Below are 20,032 nucleotides of genomic sequence, written 5' to 3' on the forward strand. Positions count from 1 at the left end.
GGTTCTGCCATTCTCCAGACCTCATTACAGCCTTGGTCTAAACATGGAAAGAAGAGCTGGATTCTGTGGGTGAGGTAAGAGTGCCTGCCCTTGACATTAAGGCAGCATTTGACCGAGTGTGGTATCAAGGAACCCCAATAAAATTGAAGTCAGGGGAAAACACTTCACTGGCTGGAGTCATACCGAGCACAAAAGGAGATGGTTGCGGTTGTTGGGGGCCAATCAAATCAGCCGTAGGACATCGCTGCAGGAGTTCCTCAGGGCAGTGTCCTAGACCCAACCATCTTCAGCTACTTCATCATTGACCTGCCATCCATCATAAGGTCAGCAGTGTGGATATTGATGATTGCAGTGTTATGTCCCACGGTGTTCAGTCCGTACCCGCACGCAGCAACATCTAGCTTGGGCTGATAAGCGGCAAGTAACATTTGTGCCACACAAGTGCCAAGCAATGACCATCTCCAACAAGAGAAAGTCTAACCACTTCCCCCTGACCTTCCACGGCATTACTGTTGCCAAATCCCCCACAAACATCATCCTAGGGGTCACCACTGGCCAGAAACTTAACTGGACCAGCCACAATACTGTGGCTACAAGAACAGATCAGAGGTATTCTGCAGTGAGTGACTCACAACCTGACTCCCCAAAGCCTTTCCACCACCTACAAGGCACAAGTCAGGGGTGTGATGGAATACTCTCCACTTGCCTGTGTGAGTGCAGCTTCAACAACACTGAAGAAGCTCGACACCATCCAGGACAAAGCAGCCCGCTTGATTGACACCCCATCCACCACCTTCAACATTCACTCCCTCCACCACCGGTGCACCATGGCTGCAGTGTGCACTATCTACAAGATGCACTGCAGCAACTCGCCAAGGCTTCTTCGGCACCTCTACCACCTCGAAGGACAAGGCAGCAGGCACATGGGAACATCACCATCTCCACGTTCCCCTCCAAATCACACACCATCCTGGCTTGAAAATATATCGGCCGTTCCTTCATCGTCGCTGGGTCAAAATCCTGGAACTCCCTCCCTAACAGCATTGTGGGAGCACCTTCACCACACGGACTGCAGCGGTTCAAGAAGGCAGCTCACCACCACCTTCTCAATTAGGGATGAACAATAAATGGCAGTGGACGCCCACATCCTGTGAATCAATAAAATAAAAAGTGAGAATGAGGATCTGGCAATGCCTCAATTAATAAAAATTCTCATCCTTGTGTTCAAATCCCTCCATGGCCTCACACCTCCCGATGTCTATAACCACCTATGGCCCTCCGAGATATCTGCGGTCCTCCAATTAATTCCTCCCTAAACCTCACTACCCCTCTCCTTTAAGTTGCTCCTTAAAGTCTACCTCTTTGTCCAAGCTTTTGTCACCTGTCCTAATTTTTCCCTGTCTGGCTCGGTGTCAGATTTTATTTGATAATGCTCCTGTGAATATTTTACTATGTTAAAGGCGCTATACAAATGCAAGTTGTTATGGAGAGCAGATGGGATGAGTGTTATGGGGGGGAAGGTGGGTAATGGGGCACGGTAGCATAGTTGTTATGTTACTGGGCCAGTAATCTAGAAGCCTGCACTAATGATCTGGAGACAAGTTCAAATCCCAAATGTGGAATTTAAATTCAGTTAATTAAATAAATCTGGAATAAAAAGCTAGTATCAATAATTGTGACCATGAAATTACCGGATTGTCGTAAAAACCCATCTAGTTCAGTAATGTCCTTTAGGGAAGGAAATCTGCCGTCCTTATCTGGTCTGGCCGATATGGCTTTTTCAGCCTCAAACCCACAAGATGTCTGCGCTCCTCAAATTCTGCCCTCTTGAACATCCCACATTATAATTGCTCAACCATCGGTGGCCGTGCCTTCAACAGTTTGGGCCCTAAACTCTGAAACTCCCTTCCTAAACCTCTCTACCTCGCTTTCCTCCTTTAAGATGCTCCTTAAAACCTTCCTCTTTAACCAAGCTTTTGGTCAACTGCCTTAATGTCTTCTTTTATGGCTCGGTGTCAAATTTATTTGTTTTTTCTTGTTAACATTGCTGTGTAGCGCCTTGGGACGTTTGACTACGTTAAAGGCGCTATATAAATAAAAGTTATTATTATATGTGACTCCAGACCCAGAGCACTGTGGTTGACTCTTAACTGCCTTCTACTGTTCAAGCAGGCGGCTCACCACCACCTTCTCGATGGCGATGAGGGATGGGCAATAAATGTTGGCCTTGCCAGCGATGCCCACATCCCATGAACGAATAAAATAAACAATTGGTGTTAATGGATATGGGGAGATGGTGGGGTCAGTTGAAAGAGATTAGTGCGGTGTCAGCATGCTGCTCTTTCTTCAGCCATAACTCATTTTGAAAAGCTTCTGTCCTTGATGGGACCACACCTTGGGGTACTGTGCACAGTTTTGGTCATCTTAGGAAGGATATACTTGCCTTGGAGGCAATGGAGGATTGATTCCTGGGATGGGAGGGCTGTCTTATGAGGAGAGATTGTGTAGAATGGGACGATACTCTAGAAGAATGTGAACTGATCTCGTTGAAACATATAAGATTCTGAGGGGGATTGACAAAGTAGATGCTGAGAGGTTGTTTCCCCAGGCTGGAGAGTCTAGAACCAGGGGGCACAGTCTCAGGATAAGGGGTCGGCCATGTAAGACTGAGATGAGGAGGAATTTCTTCACTCAGAGGGTTGTGAATCTTTGGAGTTCTCTGCCCCAGAGAGCTGTGGATACTGAATCGTTGAGTATATTCAAGGCTGAGATCGATAGATTTTTGGACTCTAGGGGAATCAAGGGATATGGGGATCGGGCGGGAAAGTGGAGTTGAGCTCGATGGTATTGGGGGTAATGTATTGACATGGATAGAGAACTGGTTGGCAGACAGGAAGCAAAGAGTGGGAATAAACGGGTCCTTTTCAGAATGGCAGGCAGTGACTAGTGGGGTACCGCAAGGTTCAGTGCTGGGACCCCAGCTATTTACAATATACATTAATGATTTGGATGAGGGAATTGAGTGTAATATCTCCAAGTTTGCAGATGACACTAAGCTGGGTGGCAGTGTGAGCTGTGAGGAGGATGCTAAGAGGCTGCAGGGTGACTTGGGCAGGTTAGATGAGTGGGCAAATGCATGGCAGATGCAGTATAATGAAGATAAATGTGAGGTTATCCACTTTGGTGGCAAAAACAGGAAGGCAGATTATTATCTGAATGGTGACAGATTAGTAAAAGGGGAGGTGCAACGAGACCTGGGAATCATGGTACATCAGTCATTGAAAGTAGGCTTGCAGGTACAGCAGGCAGTAAAGAAAGCAAATTGCATGTTGGCCTTAATAGCTAGAGGATTTGAGTATAGGAGCAGGGAGGTCTTACTGCAGTTGTACAGGGCCTTGGTGAGATCACACCTTGAGTATTGTGTACAGTTTTGGTCTCCTAATCTGAGGAAGAACATTCTTGCTATTGAGGGAGTGCAGCGAAGGTTCACCAGACTGATTCCTGGGATGGCAGGATATGAAGAAAGACTGGATTGACTAGGCTTATATCCACTGGAATTTAGAAGAATGAGAGGGGATCTCATAGAAACGTATAAAATTCTGACGGATTAATGCAGAAAGAATGTTCCCGATGTTGGGGAAGTCCAGAACCAGGGGTCGCAGTCTAAGGATAAGGGGTAAGCCATCTAGGACCGAGAAGAGGAGAAACTTCTTCACTCAGAGAATTGTGAACCTGTGGAATTCTCTACCACAGAAAGTTGTTGAGGCCAGTTCGTTAGATATATTCAAAAGGGAGTTAGATGTGACCCTTACGGCTAAAGGGATCAAGGGGTATGGAGAGAAAGCAGGAATGAGGTACTGAAGTTGCATGATCAGCCATGATCATATTGAATGGTGGTGCAGGCTCGAAGGGCAACTGGGGCTGCTCCTGCACCTATTTTCTATGTTTCTATTATCAGCCATGATCTTATTGAATGGCAGAGCAGGCTTGATGGGCTGTATGGCCTGCTCCGAGATCTTATGTTCTGATGTTTATGTTTGCCAGCACTGGCAGCGGTGTTGTCCTGGCTTCAGTCTGCAGGAGGCACTGGGGGATTCACCTGAAGTGGAGCACTACCTGGAGGAGGGGCTGCTGGTCCTGGATGACAGGTAATCGCTGCTGCTTTCTCTGCGAATAGTGAAGGGTTTTTTTCCTCTGGAATTTGTTTTGCTCCCAGTCCCTTCCGGGAGGAACTGGCTCTCTGTCAGGAAGCAGTCCCACAGACATTGCCAGCTCTCTGGAATTTCACCTCAAGCGGCCATTCTTCATGGGTGATGTAGACAGTGAGTATTGATAGGATTGGAGGCAGAACAGCACCAAGCGCGATCCTGTCCTCCCCTGATGTCCGAGACACAGATTGTATTGCACTTTCCACCAGTGAATGATCAGTGCAGGACCCTTGGCTTACTTCGCCTCTGAATTGTGATGTGAAGTACAGGCTGATCCCTTATCCGGAACCCTCAGGACCTGGCCTGTTCTGGATAAGAGATTTTTCCGGATGAGGGATGGTCATGTTAAATTGGATTGTATAGATTCTGAGCAAGGGGATATCGGGGCTGGCTGGCTTGGGGCTGGGAGTACGGTAGAGAGATCCTGCGTGGGTGGATGGGGGGGGCGCGGAGGTGGATCGCGGGGTCAGCGATTGCAGGAGTCGGCAGCAAGGAAGGACTTCAATTTGTTCATGTAGGAGTTCTGCGCATGCGCCACCCGGTGGCTGGGAATGGTTCTGGACGAGGGGTGGTTCTGGATAAGGGACTTCTGGATTGGGGAGGTTCAACCTGTACCTGATGTTTAATAAAAACAGAAACTGCTGGAAATACTCAGCAAGTCAGGCAGCATCTGTGGAGAGAGAAAGTTATTCTGCTTTTGTCTCCAGGTGCCTGACCAGCTGGAAATACTCAGCTGTTCGATACATGGGTTAGATACAGAATAAAGCTCCCTCTACACTGTCCCATCAAACACTCCCAGGGCAGGTACTGCACGGGGTTAGATACAGAGTAAAGCTCCCTCTACACTGTCCCATCAAACACTCCTTAGCTCCAGCTTCAGTCGAGTGTACCCTACCTCACCAGTGTGATATTATTCAATTTGTAGCACCAGCCTTTGCAGATGGTGAATTAACTCCCAAATGAGTTGCAGTTTCAGACTGTGAGCTCAGGTACACTTGGACATGGATTCAATGTTCATGGGTCCTTTACAACCACTGAGGAGTCTTTCATCCTTAGAAACAAAAACTGCTCTCAGGTTTTATCACTGTGGTTACCTGGGATGGCACAACGTGTACAGAGAAAGAAAGGCATCGTTTACAAGGTGTAAACATTTCGTGCAGTAACCTCCGAATGTGCAGGAATGTTTTTCTGCATTCTATGGAAACAGTTCTTCCTTCCTAGATTGCTTGGGGCTGAAATTCAGGGACCGGATAAGACCCGTTACTGCCGTTTTACGGTGGAATCGAGTGGCTGCCGCGTTGCAGCCCATTGGCCATCCTGACCCAAATTCAGCTCGGGGATTTTTCAGCCTGTCTGCACTCCCGCCCCGCTGCTGCCGACCACTCTAAGCATGTCATCAAAGCGCACGCCGCCGCTATCCCGCACCTCCATTGCAATCCGCCCCAAATTTACTGTAAAAAATCCACGAGCCGCTGCAAGGTGCCCCCAACAGCTTTTTCTGTCAGGGCACCTTCTGCCTGTGTACGGCCCGGCAGCGCGGCGGCCCTTCAAGGGGAGGGCCCAATGCCGCGGCCACTATGTTTTTACCGACTTCCCGATCGGCCGGCCAATTATTGCCCGAGGGGGTGCCAAGCTGCTTGTTGGTGCCAGCCGAAACCCTCCCTAGTGGCCCAGTGCACCGATGTTTCTGAATGCCGAATGCTCTCCCCTTTAAGTGAAGGGGAGAGCGTGGTGATGCACACGCGCCGTGATGTCATCTCCGCTCCGCCACTGAGTGACAGCGATTGGAGAATCGGTCCCACCCCTCACCAGCACTTACCGCTGCACTTCCGCCCCCACTCTGACCGACTGCCGGTCCAACGCAAAAAAAAGTTTCAGTTTGATAAAATCGCTTGGAAGGCCGTCTCATCACACCCAGCAGTTATAAAAAAGGTCACATTTCAGCCCCCTTATCTGTTGGTTGGCAGCTGTGTACAAACACCTCCCACATTGGCAGGCAGTGATTGGCTGATATCAGCAGGGTCAGGGGGTGACTGTATGCTTGAGCTGGGAAGGTGGAGAAGAACCCACCATGTTTCCCTACTCGTGGATGCTCTTGGAATTTACATCACTGATTTGGGAGAATATCTTTGATCTATATCTATGTCACAATGCAGCAAACGAATCGAGGGGTTTGGACAGTTAATGTTTACAATATCGGACGAAGTGCAGTAACCTAATAGAGTCACTTGCTGGAAGTGGGAACAGGGCCCTTTAAACAGTAACTAAATAGGACGAGGGGCGGTAAAAGGGGCTTTCACGCTGCCTTCCACCTCTGAGCCATGGGTTCAAACCCAGCCCTGCCTAGTGGGGTGAGTGTGCTCTGTGTGCTGGCTGTAAGGGTGCTACGTGAAATGTGTGCGTAGCTTCAGACTGGTTTGTGTGTGAGCCCTGTAACCTGGCACTAAATTGGTCTGCAGTAGGACGGATGCATACCTTCCTGCCACTTTCAGGCTGGATTTCTGTTTCTCGTTTCTCTCCAGGGGGCTGCGATGTTCGTGGGAAGGCCTGGCATTACTCGACAGCCTGCTGCCCGCTCTCCTACACCAGCTACAACTCTTCTACCAGAACTCAGCGGCTCGCTGCCTTTGATTCACTTCTGTCTGCAGAAACACTTGCACCACGATCAACAACGACAGCTCGCACTTAGAATGGACAATATGTAACGGAGAGAAATTCCCCGAGGTGGCTTCTCAGGAAAGGTTGGAGGAGGTGTGAGGAAAGACAGACACCGAGCCAAAGCGGGAGATACTAGGACAGGTGACCAAAGGCTAGGTCAAAGAGGTGGTTTTTAAGGACCATCTTCAAGGAGGAGATGGAGCGAGGTTTCGGGAAGGAATTCCAAAGCTTAGGGCCTAGGCAGCTGAAGGTGCAGCTACCAATGGTGGGGCGAAGAGAGTGGGGGTGCGCAAGAGGCCAGAGTCAGAGGGATGGAGATGCTGGGGTTGGGAGTGGAGTTCTAGAGATCAGAGGTAGGGAGGGGTGAGGCCATGGGGCAGTTCGAACATCAGGACGAGAATTTTACATTTATGGGGTTGGGAGACCGGGAGCTAATGTGGGTCATTGAGCACTGGGGTAAAGGGAGATCGGGATTTGGTCAAATAGAAACATAGAAACATAGAAAATAGGTGCAGTAGTAGGCCATTCGGCCCTTCTAGCCTGCACCGCCATTCAATGAGTTCATGGCTGAACATGCAACTTCAGTACCCCATTCCTGCTTTCTCACCATACCCCTTGATCCCCTTAGTAGTAAGGACTACATCTAACGCCTTTTTGAATATATTTAGTGAATTGGCCTCAGCAGCTTTCTGTGGTAGAGAATTCCACAGGTTCACCACTCTCTGGGTGAAGAAGTTTCTCCTCATCTCGGTCCTAAATGGCTTACCCCTTATCCTTAGACTGTGACCCCTGGTTCTGGACTTTCCCAACATTGGGAACATTCTTCCTGCATCTAAACTGTCTAAACCCATCAGAATTGTAAACGTTTCTATGAAGTCCCCTCTCATTCTTCTGAACTCCAGTGAATACAAGCCCAGTTGATCCAGTCTTTCTTGATAGGTCAGTCCCGCCATCCCGGGAATCAGTCTGGTGAACCTTCGCTGCACTCCCTCAATAGCAAGAATGTCCTTCCTCAGGTTAGGAGACCAAAACTGTACACAATACTCCAGGTGTGGCCTCACCAATGCCCTGTACAACTGTAGCAACACCTCCCTACCCCTGTACTCAAATCCCCTCGCTATGAAGGCCAACATGCCATTTGCTTTCTTAACCGCCTGCTGTACCTGCATGCCAACCTTCAATGACTGATGTACCATGACACCCAGGTCTCGTTGCACCTCCCCTTTTCCTAATCTGTCACCATTCAGATAATAGTCTGTCTCTCTGTTTTTACCACCAAAGTGGATAACCTCACATTTATCCACATTATACTTCATCTGCCATGCATTTGCCCACTCACCTAACCTATCCAAGTCGCTCTGCAGCCTCATAGCATCCTCCTCGCAGCTCACACTGCCACCTAACTTAGTGTCATCCGCAAATTTGGAGATACTACATTTAATCCCCTCGTCTAAATCATTAATGTACAGTGTAAACAGCTGGGGCCCCAGCACAGAACCTTGCGGTACCCCACTAGTCACCGCCTGCCATTCTGAAAAGTACCCATTTACTCCTACTCTTTGCTTCCTGTCTGACAACCAGTTCTCAATCCATGTCAGCACACTACCCCCAATCCCATGTGCTCTAACTTTGCACATTAATCTCTTGTGTGGGATACAGAACGCTCCAGGCTCCATCAAGTAACATGTACCCACACTGTGTTTGGATGCAATGTAACTGGCTTGTGTCACAAATGCTGCAAGCTTCTGTCTGTTAAATGAATATACAAATGAAAAATAAATGCATTTTGTGTCATAGCATTTCACTGTTTTGTTCAACCGACTTTTTTCATCACCAACACCTTGTTCCACCAGAGGGTCAAGTACAAGGTATCATGGGAGCACCCTCGCTCCAAACACTGGCACCTGCTTGACTATGTCATCGTCCGAGTGAGGGATCGCAATAGGATACAGGCAGCAAAGATTTTGAAGCTTCCGGAGGGTGGAGGATGGGAGGCTAACCAGGAGACAATTGGAATAGTCGAGTCTGGAGGAGACACGGGCTCGAGTGTTTCTGTGATAGTTGGCTGAGTGCTGGAGGAGGATGTGTTATCGATCATCTCAAATGCTGCCAACAGGCTGATGAGGGGAGGATAATGATAATACACCGTAGTCACAGATAGGAGAATGTCCATCATCTAGTCCCTGCTGGTACTGAACGCTCCAGGCTCCATCAAGTAACATGTACCCACACTGTGTTTGGATGCAATGTAACTGGCTTGTGTCACAAATGCTGCAAGCTTCTGTCTGTTAAATGAATATACAAACGAAAAATAAATGCATTTTGTGTCATAGCATTTAACTGTTTTGGTCAATCGACTTTTTTCATCGCCAACACCTTGTTCCACCAGAGGGTCAAGTACAAGGTATCGTGGGAACACCCTCGCTCCAAACACTGGCACCTGCTTGACTATGTCATCGTCCGAGTGAGGGATCGCAAGGACGTGCGCATCACCCGCGCCATGACAGGAGCCGACGACTGCTGGACGGACTACTGCCTTATCTGTTCCCTCATCAATGTTAATATAGCCCCAAAGCGACGACAGCAACAAAAGTAATGCCGCAGAAAAATCAACGCCGGGGCACTCAAAGACCCAGCTAAGAGAGCCCTATACAGCCAGCGCCTCACTGACGACCCCCGAGACGCACCGTGCCCACAGCGCTTGGTGTGTCCTCCAGGCCACCATAACCACTGCCTACGAAGAGACGCTCGGTCACTCAACCAGGAAACACCAGGACTGGTTTGATGAGAATGGCCAGGAGATCCAGGAGCTAATAAACTGCAAGTGCAGGGCATTTCTGAACCTAAAGCAACAACCCAACTCTGGAGCAGCAAAGCAGCTCTACAAATGGCTGAAGGCCGAGGCCCAAGAAAAAAACAGCGACCTAAAGAATAGATGGTAGGTGGAGAAAGCACACAAGATCCAACAGCTGGCCGACAACCATGACGTGCAAGGATTCTTCACCGCAGTCAAGTCCACCTATGGCCCAAACACCCAAGGCCCCACCCCACTGCTGGCCAAGAACGGGGAGACATTCATCAAAGACACTGATGCAGTCAGGGTCTGTTGGAAGGAGCACCTCAAAGATCTGAGTAGCCTTGAGGAAGTGTGCATAAGGGACGGGTTCCTTGAGCAGTATGTAATGGAACCAACCAGAGGGCAGACTATCTTAGATCTGGTCCTGTGTAATGAGACAGGATTAATAAACAATCTCCTAGTAAAGGATCCCCTTGGAATGAGTGATCATAGCATGGTTGAATTTCAAATTCAGATGGAGGGTAAGAAAGTTGGATCTCAAACCAGCGTACTAAGCTTAAATAAAGGAGACTATGAAGGTATGAGGGCAGAGTTGGCTAAAGTGGACTGGAAAATAGATTAAAGTGTAGGATGGTTGATGAACAGTGGCGTACATTTAAGGAGATATTTCACAACTCTCAAGAAAAATATATTCCAGTGAGGAGGAAAGGGTGTAAGAGAAAAGATAGCCATCTGTGGCTAACTAAAGAAATAAAGGATGGTATCCAATTAAAAACAAGGGCAAACAAAGTGGCCAAAACTAGTGGGAGGACAGGTTAGGAAGCTTCTAAAAGCCAACAAAGAATGACTAAAAAAATGATTAAGAAAGGGAAGATAGACTTTGAAAGTAAACTAGCACAAAATATAAAAACAGATAGCAAGAATTTCTATAGGTATATAAAAAGGAAAAGAGTGGCTAAAGTAAATGTTGGTCTCTTAGAGGACGAGACCGGGGAATTAGTAATGGGGAACATGGAGATGGCAGAAACCCTAAATAAATATTTTGTATCAGTCTTTACGGTAGAAGACAATCACTAAGGAGGTTGGTAGTAAGATAATGGGACTACAAGTGGATAAATCCCCTGGACCTGATGGCTTGCATCCTAAGGTCTTAAGAGAAGTAGCAGCAGGGATTGTGGATGCATTGGTTGTAATTTACCAAAATTCCCTGGATTCTGGGGAGATCCCAGCAGATTGGAAAACTGCAAATGTAATGCCCCTATTTAAAAAAGGAGGCAGACAAAAAGCAGGAAACTATAGACCAGTTAGCCTAACATCTGTGGTTGGGAAAATGTTGGGAGTCCATTATTAAAGAAGCAGTAGCAGGTCATTTGGAAAAACATAATTCAGTCAGGCATAGTTAGCATGGATTTATGAAAGGGAAATCATGTTTGAAAAATTTGCTGGAATTCTTTGAGGATGTAACGAACAGGGTAGATAAAGGGGAACCAGTGGATGTGGTGTATTTGGACTTGCAGAAGGCATTTGTCAAGGTGCCACATAAAAGGTTACTGCACAAAATAAAAGTTCACGGGGTTGCGGGTAATATATTAGACTGGATACAGAAAACAGAGAGTCGGGATAAATGGTTCATTCTTGGGTTGGCAATCAGTAACTAGTGGGGTGCTGCAGGGTTCAATACTGGGACCCCAACTATTTACAATCTATATTAATGACTTGGAAGAAGGGACCGAGTGTAACGTAGCCAAGTTTGCTGACGATACAAAGATGGGAGGAAAAGCAATGTGTGAGGAGAACACAAAAAATCTACAAAAGACATAGGCTAAGTGAGTGGGCAAAAATTTGAGGTCATGCATTCGAGCCAATAGTGTCTCTCTGCCATACTTTAGTGCTTCAGCGGGGATTCCATCTGCTCCTGATGCCTTGTTGTTCTTGAGCTGATGGATGGCCTTTTTGACCTCATGCAGGACTGGGGTTTTGCTGAGGTGGTGGTGGGTAGCATGCTGCGTGATGGAGTCGAGGACACTCGTGTCAAATGCAGAGTCTCGATTAAGGAGTTACTCAGAACATAAGAAATAGGAGCAGGAGTCAGCCATACTGCCCCTTGAGCCTGCTCCGCCATTTAATACGATGACTGATCCGATCAGGGACTCAGGTCCACTTCCCTGCCCGCTCCCCATAACCCCCTATTCCCCTATAATGTTGGAAAGTGTGAGGTCATGCACTTTGGCAGAAAAAAATCAAAGAGCAAGTTATTACTTAAATGGAGAAAAATTGAAAAAGTGCTGCAGTACAGCGGGACCTGGGGGTACTTGTGCATGAAACACAAAAGGTTAGTATGCAGGTACAGCAAGTGATCAGGAAGGCCAATGAAATCTTGGCCTTTATTGCAAAGGGGATGGAGTATGAAAACAAGGAAGTCTTGCTACAGTTATACAGTGTATCGATGAGGCTACACCTGGAATACTGCGTACAGTTTTGGTTTCCATATTTAAGAAAGGATATACTTGCTTTGGAGGCAGTTCAGAGAAGGTTCACTAAGTTGATTCTGGAGATGAGGGGGTTGACTTATGAGGAAAGGTTGAGTAGATTGGGCCTCTACTCATTGGAATTCAGAAGAATGAGAGGTGATCTTATCGAAGCGTATAAGATTATGAGGGGGCTTGACAAGGTGGATGCAGAGAGGACGTTTCCACAGATAGGGGAGACTAGAACTAGGGGGCATAATCTTAGAATAAGGAGCCGCCCATTTAAAACTAAGATGAGGAGGAATTTCTTCTCTGAGGGTTGTAAACCTGTGAAATTCGTTGTCTCAGAGAGTTGTGGAAGCTGGGTCATTGAATAAATTTAAGACAGAGATAGACAGTTTCTTAACCGATAAGGGAATAGGGGGTTATGGGGAGCGGGCAGGGAAGTGGACCTGAGTCCCTGATCGGATCAGTCATCATATTAAATGGCGGAGCAGGCTCGAGGGGCAGTATGGCCGACTCCTGCTCCTATTTCTTATGTTCTGAGTAACTCCTTAATCGAGACTCTGCATTTGACACGAGTGTCCTCGACTCCATCACGCAGCATGCTACCCACCACCACCTCAGCAAAACCCCAGTCCTGCACGAGGTCGAAAAGGCCATCCATCAGCTCAAGAACAACAAGGCATCAGGAGCAGATGGAATCCCCGCTGAAGCACTAAAGTATGGCAGAGAGGCACTATTGGCTCGAATGCATGACCTCGTCTCTCTCACCTGGAAGGATGAGTGCATGCCTGGAGATCTCAGAGATGCCGTAATCGTGGCCATCTTTAAAAAAGCGGACAAGTCTGACTGCGGCAACTACAAAGGAATCTCCCTGTTGTCGGCCACTGGGAAAGTCATCGCTAAAATCCTCAACTGTCTTCTCCCTGTGGCTGAGGAGCTGCTCCCAGAGTCACAATGTGGATTCGGTCCGCTACGGGGTACAACAGACATGATATTTACAGCGCGACAACTGCAAGAGAAATGCAGGGAACAGCACCAACCCTTGTACATGGCCTCCTTTGACCTCATAAAGATCTTTGACACTGTTACCCACTAGGGACTATGGAGCACTCTCCTCCATTTCGGCTGCCTCCAAAAGTTTGTCACCATCCTCCATCTGCTCCACGACGACATACAAGCCGTGATCCTGACCAACGGATCCACCACAGACCCAATCCACGTCCGGCCAGGATCAAGCAGGACTGCATCATCGCACCAACCCTGTTCTCGATCTTCCTTGCTGCAATGCTCCATCTCACGCTCAACAAGCTCCCCGCTGGAGTGGAACTAAGCTATAGAACCAGTGGGAACCTGTCAACTTTCGTCGCCTCCAGGCTAGATCCAAGACCATCCCATCCTCTGTCGTCGAACTACAGTATGCGGACGACGCTTGCGTCTGCGCACATTCAGAGACTGAACTCCAAGCCATCTTCACCGAGGCCTACGAAAGCATAGGCCTTATACTAAACATCCGGAAGACAAAGGTCCTGCACCAACCTGACCCTGCCACACAGCACTACTCCCCGGTCATCAAAATCCACGGCGCGGCCGTGGACAACGTGGACCCCTTTCCAGACCTCGGGAGCCTATCAGCAGGGCAGACATCGATGACGAAGTGCAACAGCGTCTGCAGTGTGCCAGCGCAGCCTTCGGAAGAGAGTGTTCAAGGATCAGGCTCTCAAATCTGGCACCGAGCTTATGGTCTACAGGGCTGTAGTGATACCCGCCCTCCTGTATGGCTCAGAGAAGTGGACCATATACAGCAGACACCTCAAATCACTGGGGAAATACCACCAACGATGTCTCCGCAAGATCCTGCAAATCCCCTGGGAGCATAGACGCACCAACGTCAATGTTCTCACCCAGGCCAACATCCCCAGCATTGAAGCACTGACTGCACTCGACCAGCTCAGCTGGGCGGGCCACATTGTCTGCATGCCCGACACAAGACTCCTAAAGCAAGCGCTCTACTCGGAACTCCTTCACGGCAAGTGAGCCAAAGGTGGGCAGAGGAAACGTTACAAGGACACCCTCAAAGCCTCCCTGATAAAGTGCGACATCCCCACCAACACCTGGGAGTCCCTGGCCAAAGACCGCCCTAAGTGAAGGAAGTGCATCTGGGAGGACGCTGAGCACCTCGAGTCTCATCGCCGAGAGCATGCAGAAATCAAGCGCAGACAGCGGAAGGAGCGTGCGGCAAATCAGTCCCACCCACCCTTTCCCTCAACCACTGTCTGTCCCACCTGTGACAGAGACTGTAATTCCCGTATTGGACTGTACAGCCACCTGAGAACTCACTTTTAGAGTGGAAGCAAGTCTTCCTCGATTCCGAGGGACTGCCTATGATGATGATGTTTTGTGCAAATGTTTGGTCATTTCGTCTGAACAACCCCTGCCCCCCCTCTTCCCCCCCCCCCCATGACCCCACTCTGCACCCTCCAAAAAACTCACCACTCAATCCTCCCCTCCGAGACACCCCACACACCACGGCCCGGCCCCGCTCACTCCCCCTCCCGGTCCACTGACAGTCGGGCCTCATTCCCTGGGTCCCCGCGGGCTCCAGGGCCCACCGCTCGCACACCGGCTGCCGCCGCGCCGGCCGGCCCAGCCTGGGGATCGGGGATCGGGCTCGGCCGGGGAGGTATCGGGGATCGGGCCGGACTGGGGGGGGGAAATCGAGGATCCGGCTGGGGGGGGGGAGATCGGGCACGGCTGGCGGGAGGGATCGGGGATCGGGCCGGGCTGGGAGGGGAGGGATCGGGGATCGGGCACTGAGCAGCCGCTGTGGGCTGCTCAATGGTTACCATGGAGACGGCGATCAGTTAACATGGCGGCTGCGGCCGGTTACCATGGAGACGGCGCGACCTGGGCCGGGAGCAGACCTGCGGCGGCGGCAGTGAGCGGCAAAGATGGGCACCCGTTCTCAGTCCAAGATATCCCGCAGAGGAGACGGCGGCCTGCGGACCCCGCCGGGTAAGGAGTGAGCGGTACCCCGGTCCTTGGGCTCTGCACTCCCAGGAATCAGGTCACAGACTGCCCCCGACATCCAACCCCACCCCTGAGGGAGAGAGAGAGAGAGAGTACAGGGGCTTAGATACATTGTCCCATCAAACACTCCCAGGGCAGGTACAGGGGGTTAGATACAGAGTAAAGCTCCCTCTACACTGTCCCATCAAACACTCCCAGGGCAGGTACAGGGGGTTAGATACAGAGTAAAGCTCCCTCTACACTGTCCCATCAAACACTCCCAGGGCAGGTACAGCACGGGTTAGATACAGAGTAAAGCTCCCTCTACACTGTCCCATCAAACACTCCCAGGGCAGGTACAGCACGGGTTAGATACAGAGTAAAGCTCCCTCTACACTGCCCCATCAAACACTCCCAGGGCAGGTACAGCACGGGGTTAGATACAGAGTAAAGCTCCCTCTACACTGTCCCATCAAACACTCCCAGGGCAGGTACAGGGGGTTAGATACAGAGTAAAGCTCCCCCTACACTGTCCCATCAAACACTCCCAGGGCAGGTACAGCACGGGTTAGATACAGAGTAAAGCTCCCTCTACACTGTCCCATCAAACACTCCCAGGGCAGGTACAGCACGGGTTAGATACAGAGTAAAGCTCCCTCTACACTGTCCCATCAAACATTCCCAGGGCAGGTACAGGGGGTTAGATACAGAGTAAAGCTCCCCCTACACTGTCCCATCAAACACTCCCAGGGCAGGTACAGCACGGGTTAGGTACAGAGTAAAGCTCCCTCTACGCTGTCCCATCAAACACTCCCAGGGATTATGATTTTTAAAATTCCCTCTTTACTCTTTGCAGAGCAACCAAGTCTTTAAACTTCTCCAACAATTGGTTTCAATGGCATTTAATATGCAACAGCTTCATACAGCTTAGTTAGAAGTGCAACTCAAAGTCAGAATGGTGATATTCCTTTGCTTCGGGAGACTGAGGGGTTAATTATTTGTTTATGTTCTCCTTGGTGTTCTTCTGGTCAGTCTAGTGGACAAACTTAATAAAACATGCTGTTTTTATATCATTTTCTCTGGCAAACCAAAGTGCTGGCAGTTTTTCATTCTCTTTCTTTCCCATGCTTCAAACAAGCTGCTGCTACAGAAACCGCTTCTGATTTTACAACTCTCACAGATTCTCAAGGCCTACCTCCAGTCCATATCTCCGTGAAAGTACCTGTTAGCCTTCAACAGCCTGAAGCAATAATAATACCTTTGAACCTGGTCATATTTTACAGAATGCCTTCTAAGCAGTGAAATTTATTAATCCAGGGTTTCTAGCCCATTCTTTTAGATTTAAAAAAAACTGGTATTAAATATCCCTATTCATACCAAAATCCTTCAGTGCCTCCTCAAGTGAGTGAGAGTGAACTGTAAATCATTCTTTGAATCTTAATTGCACTCGCCACAGATAAGGTTCAGCGTTGTTTTTACAAGAAGCTAATTCACTGTGACACCTTCGGAAAAGTTCTTGTGAATATTACAAATTAGAATAAAACAGTGTTACAACCATAGCAAGTTGCATGGTAACAAATTCTCACCCAAGGATCTTGTTCCCCATTATAGACCACCTCCCACCGTTCATGATTCTCAAGGGTCGATATCTCCTTTTCAGTGTCAGCATAAAATCCTTTGTGGATGTGAGACCTGGACACCCTACAGGCGTCACATCAAAAAGTTGGAAGCTTTCCATATGCGCAGTCTCAGATCTATACTCCACATACGCTGACAAGACCGGGTGTCAAACTTTGAGGTTCTGGAGAGAGCACAATCAACTAGTATCGAGATGATGATCATGCGAGCCCAGTTCCGGTGGGCTGGACATGTCATCCGCATGGATGAGTCAAGGATCCCTCATCAGCTTCTTCACGTCGAGCTCTGTGAAGGTCGAAGACACCAGGGGCGCCCCCGCAAGCGCTACAAAGATTGCATCAAGGCTAACCTCCAGTACTGTGGCATCCGACCAAAGGACCTCGAGAATACAGCAGCTAATAAAATCCAGTGGCGAACCCTCACGAGGACTGCCTGCCAGACCTTCGAAGAAAGCCGATGTCAACGCCTGCGGGACACCAGAGATAGACGATATCAGGTGGCAGTACTGTCAGCATCAGGCACATCGAACTTCCCTTGTCCAACGTGCAAGAGACTATGTGCATCCAGAATTGGCCCACTTGAAGACACATGCCATTGATGATTAGCACATCAACGTCTTTGTTGGATACGACAGACTACCAAGGATAAGATAAGAACATAAGAATTAGGAGCAGGCCATACCGCCCTTCAAGGCTGTTGCGCCATTCAATAAGATCATGGCTGATCATTGACCTCAAATCCACTTTTCCACCCGAACCCATATCCCTTGATTCCCCTAGAGTCCAAAAATTTATCCACCTCAGCGTTGAATATACTCAATGATTCAGCATCCACAGCCTTTTAGGGTAGAGAATTCCAAAGATTCATAACCCTCTTGAGTTAAGAAATTTCTCCTCATCTCAGACTTATATGGCCAACCCCTTATCCTGAGTCTATGCCTCCTTGTGGAGACGAAGTCCTGTCTTCACGTTGAAGACGCCCTCCATCGTGTTATGTGGCACTACCACCGTACTAAATGGGATAGATTCAGAACAGATCTAGCAGCTCAAAATCCGGGCATCCATGAGGTGCTGTGGGCCATCAGCAGTAGCAGAATTGTATTCCACCTCATGGCCTAGCATATGCCTCACTCTACCATTAGCATCAAACTAGCCGACCAACTCCGTTCAATGAGGAGTGTAGAAGAGCATGCCAGGAGCAGCACCAGGCATACCTAAAAATGAGGTGCCAACCCGGGGAAGCTGCGACACAGGACTACGTGCATGCTAAACAGCGGCAGCAGCATGTTATAGACAGAGCTCAGCGATCCCACAATCAATAGATCAGATAAAAGCTCTGCGGTCCTGCCACATCCAGTCGTGAATAATGGTGGACAATTAAACAATGAATGGGAGGAGCGGCTCCATGAATATCCCCATGCAGAGCCCAGCACGTGAGTGCAAAAGACAAGACTGAAGCTTTTACAACCATCTTTAGCCCGAAGTGCTGAGTGGATGATCCATATCGGCCTCCTCCTGAGGCCCCCACCTTCATAGAAGCCAGTCTTCAGCCAGTTCGATTCACTCAACATGATATCAAGAATAGGCTGAGCACACTGGATACAGCAAAGGCTATGGGCCCCCGACAACAACCCAGCTGTCGTGTTGAAGACTTGTGCTCCACAACTAGCCGCGCCTCTAGCCGAGCTGTTCCAATACAGCTACAACATTGGCATCTACTCGACAATGTGGAAACTGCCCAGGTATGTCCTGTCCAAAAAAAGCAGGACAAATCCAATCCGGCCAATTACCGCCCCATCAGTCTACTCTCAATCATCAGCAAAGTGATGGACAGCGTCGTCAACAGTGCTATCAAGCAGCACTTACCCACCAATATCATCATCATCATCATCATCATAGGCAGTCCCTCGGAGTCGAGGAAGACTTGCTTCCACTCTAAAAGTGAGTTTTCAGCTGACAGAGAAGTCCAATGTGGGACCTATAGTCTCTTTCACAGGTGGGTCAGACAGTGGTTGAAGGAAAGGGTGGATGGGGAGTCTGGGTTGACGTATATTCCTTCCGCTGTCAGCGCTTGGTTTTTGCTTGTTCTCGGCGATGGGATTCGAGGTGCTCAGCGCCCTCCCGGATGCGCTCCCTCCATTTTGGTTGGTTCCAAGTTCCGAACTTCATTTTGAAGGGTGGAAAATGCCTTTGCGTGAGTTCTTTTAATGTGGAGTGACCAATAACCTGCTCACTGATGGTCAATTTGGGTTCCGCCAGGAAGACACGGCTCCAGACCTCATTACAGCCTTGGTCCAAACATGGACGAAAGAGCTCCACTCCAGAGGTGAGGTGTGAGTGACAGCCCTTTGACATCAAGGCAGCATTTCACCGAGTGTGGCACCAAGGAGCCCTAGTAAAATTGAAGTCAATGGGAATCAGGGGGAAAACTCTCCACTGGCTGGAGTCACATCAAGCACAAAGGAAGATGGTAGTGGTGGTTGGAGGCCAATCATTTCAGTCTCAGGACATCACTGCAGGAGTTCCTCAGGGCAGTGTCCTAGACCCAGCCATCTTCAGTTGCTTCATCAATGACCTTCCCTCCATCATAAGGTCAGAAGTGGGGATTTTTGCTGATAATTGCACAGTGTTTAATTACATTCGCAATTCCTCAGATAATGGAGCAGTCCATGCCCGCATGCAGCAAGACCTGGATGACATTCAGGCTTGGGCTGATAAGTGGCAAGTAATACTCTCCACTTGCCTGGATGAGTGCAGCTCCAACAGCACCATCCAAGACAAAGCAGCCCGCTTGATTGACACCCCATCCACCATCTTAAACATTCACTCCCTCCACCACCAGTGCACCGTGGCTGCAGTGTGCACCATCTACAAGTTGCACTGCAGCAACTCGCCGAGGTTTCTTCGGCAGCACCTCCCAAACCCACGACCTTATCAGTTAGAAGGACAAGGGCAGCAGGTGCGTGGGAACACCACCACCTCCACATCCTCTCTTAAGTTACACACCATTCCGACTTGGAAATATATCGCTGTTCCTTTATCGTCGCTGGGTCAAAATCCTGGAACTCCCTCCCTAATAGCACTGTGGGAGCACCTTCACCACACGGACTGCAGCGGTTCAAGAAGGCAGCTCACCACCACCTTCTCAAGGGCAATGAGGGATGGGCAATAAATGCTGGTCTTGCCAGCGATGCCCACATCCCAGAACCAATGTATAAAAAAAAGTTCTAGACTCTCCAGCCAGGGGAAGCA

At 49.0% G+C, this 20,032-nt stretch overlaps 2 protein-coding genes across 2 annotated transcripts in view; both read left to right on the plus strand.

Annotated features, from left to right (window-relative positions):
• rsad1 (radical S-adenosyl methionine domain containing 1) overlaps positions 1 to 7,833 on the plus strand; it is a 63,353-nt gene extending 55,520 nt beyond the window's left edge. Inside the window, exons 8-9 of the mRNA XM_070858153.1 lie at positions 4,045 to 4,148; positions 6,731 to 7,833. Coding sequence (XP_070714254.1) covers positions 4,045 to 4,148; positions 6,731 to 6,839 — 213 coding nt within the window. The 3' untranslated portion in view covers positions 6,840 to 7,833. The remainder of the gene's footprint in view (positions 1 to 4,044; positions 4,149 to 6,730) is intronic.
• A 7,179-nt stretch (positions 7,834 to 15,012) lies between these two features.
• mycbpap (mycbp associated protein) overlaps positions 15,013 to 20,032 on the plus strand; it is a 158,422-nt gene continuing 153,402 nt past the window's right edge. The window contains exon 1 of the mRNA XM_070857425.1: positions 15,013 to 15,149. Coding sequence (XP_070713526.1) covers positions 15,086 to 15,149 — 64 coding nt within the window. The 5' untranslated portion in view covers positions 15,013 to 15,085. The remainder of the gene's footprint in view (positions 15,150 to 20,032) is intronic.

This window comes from Pristiophorus japonicus, chromosome 16 (assembly GCF_044704955.1).
Source record: "Pristiophorus japonicus isolate sPriJap1 chromosome 16, sPriJap1.hap1, whole genome shotgun sequence".
Taxonomy (NCBI): Eukaryota; Metazoa; Chordata; class Chondrichthyes; family Pristiophoridae; genus Pristiophorus; species Pristiophorus japonicus.